This window comes from Lolium rigidum, chromosome 1 (assembly GCF_022539505.1).
Source record: "Lolium rigidum isolate FL_2022 chromosome 1, APGP_CSIRO_Lrig_0.1, whole genome shotgun sequence".
Taxonomy (NCBI): Eukaryota; Viridiplantae; Streptophyta; class Magnoliopsida; order Poales; family Poaceae; genus Lolium; species Lolium rigidum.
The window spans coordinates 166,477,709-166,487,150 of record NC_061508.1 but is presented as its reverse complement, the minus strand read 5'-3'; the positions used below and the strand labels follow the sequence as shown (position 1 = coordinate 166,487,150).

At 45.5% G+C, this 9,442-nt stretch overlaps 2 protein-coding genes across 2 annotated transcripts; both read left to right on the top strand.

Moving 5' to 3' along the window:
- Positions 1 to 812: 812 nt before the first annotated feature.
- Positions 813 to 6,528, top strand: LOC124684491 (UDP-glucose 4-epimerase 2; the record flags this gene model as incomplete). Its single annotated transcript, XM_047218797.1, is given in 9 exon segments — positions 813 to 1,029; positions 3,233 to 3,282; positions 3,402 to 3,537; positions 4,192 to 4,293; positions 4,386 to 4,613; positions 5,150 to 5,231; positions 5,442 to 5,524; positions 5,857 to 5,948; positions 6,036 to 6,528. Coding segments are annotated over 9 exon segments (1,185 nt in total). The 3' UTR covers positions 6,232 to 6,528.
- Positions 6,529 to 7,478: 950 nt separating this feature from the next.
- Positions 7,479 to 8,635, top strand: LOC124653275 (dnaJ homolog subfamily B member 1-like). The gene is made up of 3 exons (XM_047192349.1): positions 7,479 to 7,646; positions 7,750 to 8,090; positions 8,164 to 8,635. Exons 1-3 carry the CDS (start codon positions 7,479 to 7,481, stop codon positions 8,633 to 8,635), a joined length of 981 nt encoding a protein of 326 aa, XP_047048305.1.
- The last annotated feature ends 807 nt before the right edge of the window (positions 8,636 to 9,442 follow it).

Here is a 9,442-nt window from a genome sequence, read left to right as displayed (position 1 = left end):
TACGGCGCATGGGAGCGAAGCGACGACGACCGATCGCTGGCCAGCGATCGGTCACCGGATCGGAAGCGTTTCCCTTTGTTTTTACTTATATATATATATGTATATGTAAGTTGTGAGTGTAGATGCTATGCGTGCTTCGATCGCCATCCTTGGGCACCGGGGGTCCAGACTCACGCCGGGTGCCAGGGTCCATTGCTCCCACCACGTGACGTACGTAATCAGTGGGTTGGAGGTGTTGCAAATTCTCACACACGAATGGGGGAACGAATGGATGGAAGAGATGCAGGCATAGACGCATTGTGGGGGCCTATGTCATCCTCAGAACAAGCATTCGGATTCCCCGTTGAGTCGCACTCCAAGTTTTTACAAGGTACTGTATATTGTACAGTATATCGCGGGCAGCAGTCCGTCGTTCCACCTCCATGCTCCAGCGCGAAACGACATGAGCATAGCAACAGTACAAACGGCTGTACTGTACGGGCCCCTCCAATGGCGCGAACGAACACGACCCGCAGCAGGTGACCAGCCACGAAACCTACCCACGCGTGGAGACCGACAAATTCCAGCGGCGCCACCGCAGCCGCAGCCTCTGCGCCGTGGGCCCCACCGCCGTCGTGCTGCCCTCTACCCTCTAGCACGCAACACAGCTCATACATAGTGCTGCTTCGCTCGCACGCCTAGCTAGCTAGCCACCTCCCCTCCTGCCCGGACCTTCGCTTCCCCATTTCCAAACCCGCAGCCCTCCTTCCTCCTCCACGCGTCCTCCCGCCCGACCAGATCCGCGCGCCGCGCGCTCTCGTCGGTCTGCTGCTGATGGCGGTGGAGAAGACGGTGGCGGGGGCGGCGGCCGTCAGGACGGTGCTGGTCACGGGCGGGGCCGGCTACATCGGCAGCCACGCCGTGCTGCAGCTGCTGCTAGCCGGCTTCCGCGCCGTCGTCGTCGACAACCTCAACAACTCGTCCGAGCTCGCCGTCCGCCGCGTCGCCGCGCTCGCCGGGGACCACTCGCGGAACCTCTCCTTCCACAAGGTGAGGGGGAACGAACACGCTACCCTAAAAACCTACACTTCTCGGCTGAATCCCTTCCCTTTCTATCCCGCAATGTGGTGCATCTGGACGCACCTAGATCTCCGCGGTGTGTCCCGGGGCTACTACGGTTTCCCCCCGCTCCTTTTTTTGTTTATTTCTGTTTATAACACGAGGCTAATTGAGGAGGCACCGCGGTGAAGTGCTAATTGGGTTAACACCTCTAGCGGCGTGGTCGTCTGGTGTCTGGAGTGTATGCCACGTTTGCACTTCTGATGGATTTTTGGTGTTACTAGTACTACCAAGTGTGTTTTTGCCTTTTTGGGGTACCATGGAGAATTGTTGCATTTTTTGCCTGGAAGGTTATTTCCCCTCTTTTCTGCCTCCAAGTTTTGATACTATTGTAGATTGGGGTTACCAAAAAAATTGTCTCACAAAATTTCCAGGTTTGTATTTCGTGTTTGCTTGAAATTTTACAAGCACAAAACATTGGGTGTCAATGATTTTATAGTTTTTAGTTATGAAACATCATCGTTACCCCTTTCTGAAAAACAATGTGGCTAACTTCACATGTCTTGGCACCGGAGTTTGGTCGCTAATTGATTAGGTGCGCGCCGAGTTTGAGTTGCAGCTGTCAGGAGAGTAGGCTTCGGGTTGGGGAGCTGCCACCCCATGTTGGCAGCATGAACTTGCCGCTTGCGGCGTCGCCGGGCTTCTTTGCCCCTTCTTGTACATAATTAATACACCTTCCAGGGTGTATTCTCGAAACAAAAAGTTTGCAGTTAGCTGCAGAAATGGGATTGGTTGAGGACTCGACATACTTGCATCACACTAGTCAAATTGGTGCTCTCATATGATGCCATTGTTTCAGACCGGTTTATTCAATTTTTCCTTGGTGGCACTACCAGCTTTTCACGATTGGCATTGATTCCAGAGTGCTTCTGATTGATTTCGTGTCCTCACTGTCACGATTACAACAGTTGGCTAATTTTAATAAGGAGACAACTGGACATCTAATACCTTCCTTTTCAATTAATAGAATAGATGTCTCTGACTTTTTTTTATAGAATGTCTGAGTTTTTTTAATGCTCATACCTTCCTTAACCTTAGCTCTCTATACATTGGAAGTAAGTGGAATGCCATTACCTATGTAAAAAATCTGGTGCTAATTATAAGTCGGCAAAAATAAATATTTGGCTTTCTCCTTTCATGGTAATGGTAAACTGGTAATTTGTAAGATCCTATTTATATTCTCTAACTATTAGCATACTCACTCGTTGACAGCTGCAAGGTATTTGTAAGGTATTTGCATGCATGTATCATCTCGAAACAGATTTCTGTGTGATTTTGTTGGTTACGCAGAGAAAAGTTTGAGTAATTCAGGTGATTAGAGAATTCTTGATGCTTGACATGGGCTCAAGGTACCCAAGCCTAAAAAACAAGGATATCCTAAGCCTCTCTCATAAGTAAAGCACATCTGAATCCTTTTTTGGGGCATTGTTAATATCAGGTTCTAAAATAAAGAGCAATCGTGCGAATTAAACTAAGTATCATAAGTAGAACTTCGCTCGTAGCAATTAATAACTACTACATTTTCTTAAAGATTCACAAACCTTCCATTTGGTGGACAGTGTAGCACCCCCATGTACAGTACCAGTTTGATCCATTCTGTATCTCTGGATGAAATCAGTGTACATGCTTTATAGATGCAGAAACCCGTACCTTCGTTGTTGTTTGTGTTGGGGTCAATCAGTCAGTGAGATAGTTGGAATCATGTTGCGTATTTGGTGGTAGATGCTCCGTTCATCATTTTATGGTAGTTCATTGTTCTTCTAATTTGCCTGACCGGAGTAAAAATTCTCTTAGTATGATCTGTATGTAAAAAAAACTGTCTGTTGAAAGTAGTGACAGAAAATCTATTCCACAAACACTTCAGAATAGTCATTTAAAGTTGGACCTCGATTGTTTGGTGGAGTAAGGTACTGCATTCAGAGCAATTTTAATGGTTGTTTGGCAGAGTTATGCCGATGATTCATGCAGCAAAAGCCTATCATCTTGTCATCCAGTTTTGCTTTTCCTATAACATGACATGTGGCTTGTCTGAAACTTCCATTTATTGTTGTCTAATTGTGTGCTATAAAATAGCTTTGAATGTCGTGAACATGAATATAAAATACCAATTTAACTACCTTTTGTGCTTCCGCAGATTGATCTCCGTGACAAGGAAGCACTGGAAAATGTTTTTGCTTCAACAAGGTAAAGCATACTGGTTGGTAGTTATAGTATCTTTGCTTCATATGAATACTTTCCTTATGTGCAAAGGCACTTTCATCGTCATTACTTTCTCTTTACTGTCAAGACTCTTTGCTTTTCAGATTCGATGCTGTTGTTCACTTTGCTGGACTAAAAGCTGTGGGTGAAAGTGTGCAAAAGCCATTGCTTTATTACGACAACAATGTTAATGGCACAGTAAATCTTCTCGAAGTTATGTCTGCTCATGGATGTAAAAAGGTATGTATCTTTTGAGACTTTGTACACATGGATTATAACTCCAACTTAAGTCATTGCTTTGAGAGTGTTCGCCTTGCAGAATTTATATGCTAAGCTGCTTTCTATTAAACAAAAGTTATTGGGTCATTTGTTCATTCTCTAGATTTTGTTGTACCATATGAACTGATGACTAATTCACTAGAACTCCTTAGTAATTGGTACACTATGTTAAGATGTCTCTGGTTGAATTTTTATGTCAGTAGATGATATTTACAGAGTGATGCATCTTTCTAATTCATGCTAATGTCCTGTCACATTGGGTGATGCATCTTTCTAATTAATTCTATTTGACGATGGGTACTGTGTGCACTGGCGGGAGTGTGGACATGCGTTACTTGTCATTTCTCATTAGCAAAATCATCGTGGTTGTATGCTTCTTTGTTATTCTAATTTAATCTGCTCTGCAACCTGTTTTTAATAAACCCTGATTGGACCATCTGGTCCATCTCAAAATTTATTGCTATTGATTTTTGGCACCAGCTGGTCGCTGTATGTGATCACAACATTGAATATTTAGCACTTTGCTGTTTGCAGTAAGCTCTACCTGGTTCGAGAGTTATCTTTGGCACTGACATGATGTATCTTTTTTTTTCTGCATGTGTTCAAATGTTGTAGTTGGTGTTTTCATCGTCAGCTGCAGTTTATGGGTCACCCAAGAACTCACCCTGCACAGAAGAGTTTCCTCTGACTCCAAACAATCCATATGGCAAAACCAAGGTCCCAGGAATGCCAATTTTCTATGTCTGTATCTTGTAGTACATTCATAAGATCACTAAACTGACTGAAAGTTTTAATTTAATGGATTGCAGCTTGTTGTTGAAGATATTTGCCGTGATATCTACCGTACAGATCCAGAATGGAAGATTGTCCTACTTAGGTATTTCAATCCTGTTGGGGCTCATCCGAGTGGATACCTTGGCGAAGACCCATGTGGAATTCCCAATAATCTTATGCCGTATGTTCAGCAAGTTGCAGTTGGCAGGAGGCCAGCTCTGACTATATTGGGGAATGACTATGCAACAGTAGATGGAACTGGGGTAATTATTCTTGCCATGTTGTATGTACAGTTGCTTATCATTTACAACTGCTGTAATTCTATTTATTTATCTGTAGCAGTGCTTTCCCAAGATCTGTTAGCGTCTGCTTTTAGTTGTAGACAACTGCGCAACCCATAAAATAGCTTTATCTAAACCACGTGCCAAAATACTTGAGTTCCAAGAATGAATTGAATCCAAGTTTCTCCTTGAAAGCCACTCATTCAGTTACTGGAGATTTGAAAGGCATCCATCCAATAGAACATACTCCTTCCACCCCGGAATATAAGATGTTATTACAGCCAATTGTAACCTATATTGGTTGTAATAATATCTTATATTTATATATGTGCACTCTTCGTGATCTGTTCAATACATGTTTCTGTCTGACAATGCAAGTTATCGCTAGCTTCTTATTTCCATAGTCGTTTATAGTGAACATTTTGGGCGATGAAGATGTTTGAGCATGTTGTTATAACTGTGGTTTACGTATATTGTGGAGGTGTTCTGTCCTTAACTACACTTTGCACAATTTGCAGGTTCGAGATTACATTCATGTGGTCGACCTTGCTGATGGACATATTGCTGCACTGCAGAAGCTTTTCGAAAACTCTAGCATAGGTCACACTTCAATCTTGACCTCAGATTTCTGCACAATATTTCAGTTGTGTTCTGCCAGATATATTAAGTCTTTTGTTTATTGTATGTTCCTTGGCCATTGAGTTCTATCTGGTCGAGTCCATTTAAGTTCTTGTACTTCTGGTGGTCATTAGTGTTGTATCTATCTATTAGCTATTTAAATTGTGCCTTAAGTTCTTATACTACTTGCAGGATGTGAAGCATACAACCTTGGAACTGGAAAAGGAACATCAGTGCTAGAGATTGTTCATGCCTTTGAGAAGGCTTCTGGGAAGGTATAGCCTGATACCAGAGAAACATTTCGTGCTGTTAGAACTAGGTTTTCCTACTAGCTAGGTGGATTTATATACCTATGTATGGCATGGGCCAGGGGTATTTTCTAATCAAGGCCACACATATGAAAATTTCATGACACATTAGATGTTCATAGCTAGTTATTCCTACTAGCTAGATTTCCTATGTTTGCCATTCAGGAACTATAGTACAGTACTTTATTACAAAATGCTTCCTCCAACCTGGCCCTTCCTTGCCGTTAAAGCAAGGCTTATATTTATTTGTTTCTTCTGTTACCCTTTATATTTACTTATATTTTATTATACTTTGCTAGAAAATTCCTCTGATCATTGGCCCAAGACGCCCTGGCGATGCAGAGATTCTGTTTTCGTCCACTGCCAAAGCAGAGAGGGACCTGAGCTGGAAGTAAGTCTTACATCAATTGATAATTATGTCATGAGGTCACGATACCTGTCTTGCTTTCTATATCATCCACGCTGTGTCTTCCTCCAGAGCGAAATATGGCATCGACGAGATGTGTAGGGACCAGTGGAACTGGGCTAGCAAGAACCCTAATGGATACGGAGCAGCTGACTCCATCAAGCAAAACGGCCACCGCGGATATGGATCAGCTGACCCCTGCAAACAGAGCGGCCAATACGGATCAACAGGGTCTGCCAAACAAAATGGCAACGGACACCTCCACTGAACAGTGTCAGCTGGCCTGTGGGCTCTCCTTGTACATGCAATGTATCACAGAAATTATCACCTGATACCGACGTAGATCAATTGATTTGAAGGCCAATACAGATCGACAGGGTGCTTAGATAATATTCTTCTACCATAGTATATCATCATTGGCTGAAGAATTCCACTTGTGGGTAGAGTTTTTTTTTCCTACTTATGCATCAGTGTTTTTCTTCTTCCAAATCTGTTGTAGGAATGTGGTCATAACCTTCCAGCTGATTGTGTTCTTTCACTGCTAATTGAACTGCATTCTGTTTTATGGACCGCGGAGCTTGATTGGTTTATTAGTATTAATTATTACGAGAAACACTGCTGGGTTGTTGATATATATATATATGGTGCCTTACAGTAAAAATGTATCACATGGATGTGATATAGGGATACTACGTTCTCAGTCTGCAATCTCGAATACAGAGAGATTAGTCATTATCCACCCGTGCACTTGCTTGCTCTTTTCATCCCCGCAGAAATAATGTACTCTAAAAAGACAACGAGAAAATCGTTCTGCTAATCTGAATAGGGTAAGACTTGTCACTAACATCTTCCCCAGATCCCGTACGTCCTTTAATCTGAATAGGTTGAAAAAGAATATTTGATTTGGTTGCAGGTCTGAAATACTGAGAACACTGCAGTTTACACAAACGGAATGAAACTTGATAAAATATCGTGACATGATCTAAAAGCACCAGATTGGCGGCTCTTGCGCAGGAGCCCCCTTGCACGGGAGAATCGCAGCTCCCAGACTCCCAGTCATCATCATATACCCATGTAAAAGAGGAGCACATGATGTTTTCTTCTCCTATTCTTTGACATCCTCCAAAAAAAGAAGGGAGAGAACAGAACTGGAAATGCTCCCGATTCCCGTCCTCATTTGGTCAGTGCCTTAATTTGTATTGTGTAAGTAAACAGGGCGCTGCCTTTGTTCAATTCAAATCCTGTTTGGTCGAGTTCCTTGATCAGATGCCAATCAAATGTTGTGCGCTTTCAAGCTACGGAGCCTCGTCTTCCTGTGGCGATCTTTGATGCGAGCATTGGTCTTGTTCATCTCCCATTTCCTCTGGTGATCCGTCCAACCGGACAACCAGCTTGGCAATCGCCATACCCTCTCGTGGTGTTCACATCGATCGACCCGTGCACGTACGCGCGCACAGTCTCTTGTTGATCGGGGATTGATTGTTCTGTCATGCATCTTCATCGTTGTCCACGACGATGGGATCACTGGACTACTACGAGATCCTGAATGTGGACCGGAGCGCGACCGACGATGATCTCCGCAGGGCCTACCGCCGGCTGGCCATGCGGTGGCACCCCGACAAGAACCCGGAAGGCAAGAGCGACGCCGAGGCCAAGTTCAAGGACATCACCGAAGCCTACAACGTGCGTCCGATCCGTTGCTTGCCCTGTCCATGCATTCTGAACCAATCTACATGCGCTTGCAAATGTTTGATCGGCTTTGTTTCTGTGGATCGGATCGGATCAGGTTCTCAGCGACGCCACCAAGAGGGCGGTGTATGACCAGTACGGCGAGGAGGGGCTCAAGGACCCGCCGCCGCAGCCAGGCGGTAGCGTCGACGACATCTTTGCCGAGTTCTTTGGAAGCACGCCGTTCACGTACAGCAACAACACGCGCGCCAAGCAGCAGCAGCAAACGGCGTGGGACGGCGGTTTCGGCCGGCCTTACGACCAGGGCGTCGGTGCGGGTGCGGCGGCCATGGCGGCGCCGCCGCCGGTGGAGAGCAAGCTGGCGTGCACCCTGGAGGAGCTCTACACGGGCGTCACCAAGAAGATGAAGATCTCCAGGAATGTCGTCGACGCCAGCGGGTAATCCACAGCATGTTTTGTTTCATTATTAGTTCGATCGATGCTGATCAATTTTGGGTACGTGCATGTTTAGGAGGATGAAGACGGAGTCTGAGATTCTGTCGATCGAGGTGAAGCCGGGGTGGAAGAAAGGCACCAAGATCACGTTCCCGGGCAAGGGCAACCAGCAGTGGAACCAGCTCCCCGCCGACCTGGTGTTCGTCGTCGACGAGAGGCCACACGACGTGTACCGCCGTGACGGGAACGACCTGCTGGCTGAGGCCCGGGTTACCCTCGCGGAGGCGCTGGGCGGCACGGTGGTCGTGCTGGCCGCCCTCGACGGCCGCGAGCTGGCGGTGGACGTGGGCGGCGGCGAGGAGGACGGCCCCGTGGTGTGCCCGGGGTACGAGCTGGTGGTGCCGATGGAAGGCATGCCCATCGCCCGTGAGCCCGGACGCCACGGGAGCCTCAGGATCAGGTTTGACGTCGCGTTCCCGGACCGGCTCACGAGCCCCGCGCGAGCGCAGATCAAGCGCATCCTGGAACTGGAAGCCGGCGGCGGCTAGGCTGGGCGGCGATCGAAATGGATGTGCGTGTGTCTCGCCGGCCACCAGAAAACTACTGTCGGTTCCCGCGTTTATGTACGCGCGCGTGTACATTATTCGTATACGTCTATTTGCCGTATTTTAGCATGTTCACTGATTTCTCTTGAATTTCTTTCATGTGGGACTGTGGGAGTGGCCTCGCGCGGCATATCCACGCTCCACCGGTGAAGCCAGGATTTGAGTACGGGGGGCGAGCGGTCACGAAGTCTAAATCAAAATATAAAATCACCATGTGTTTGCCAAAAAAAAACCAATAGTGCTATGTGAATAGAAATGTTCTCAAACATTAAAATTGATAAGCAAACATATAGTTCTCTTTACTTCTTCACAATATATCAATATGTTTTTCTTTATCGAAAAAAGTTAAACTAACTAGGCAATCAATGCGAATATTAGGGCAATACGTATAGACGTTCTATACTGGGTCTATTGTATTTCCTTGAGGGGGGCGATGCATTGGGGGGTGTCTGACCCGTGCTCGCCCCTCCCTGTCTCCGCCCCTGGGCATATCTCCAACATTCAAAGAGGATGTGTTCAAAGAATCAGTGATTATCGACCATACAAGTTCCACTCCATATCATGAGACCTACTCGCTCCGTTCTACCACCACCGTTCCAATGAATAAAACTTTAACTTTTTCAAAATCCAAACCATATGAAACTTGATCGAGTTTTTACGAAAAAAGATATAAACATTTAAAAATATAATCATTAGATACATCATGAAACATATTTTCATATGATATCTGTACAATAACATATTTGGTGA

Coding starts and splice junctions, on each gene's coding strand:
- LOC124653275 (XM_047192349.1), top strand. CDS start 7,479: ATGGGATCACTGGACTACTACGAGATCCTGAATGTGGACCGGAGCGCG. Junction 7,647..7,749: donor ACATCACCGAAGCCTACAAC/GTGCGTCCGATC, acceptor GGATCGGATCAG/GTTCTCAGCGACGCCACCAA. Junction 8,091..8,163: donor AATGTCGTCGACGCCAGCGG/GTAATCCACAGC, acceptor GTGCATGTTTAG/GAGGATGAAGACGGAGTCTG.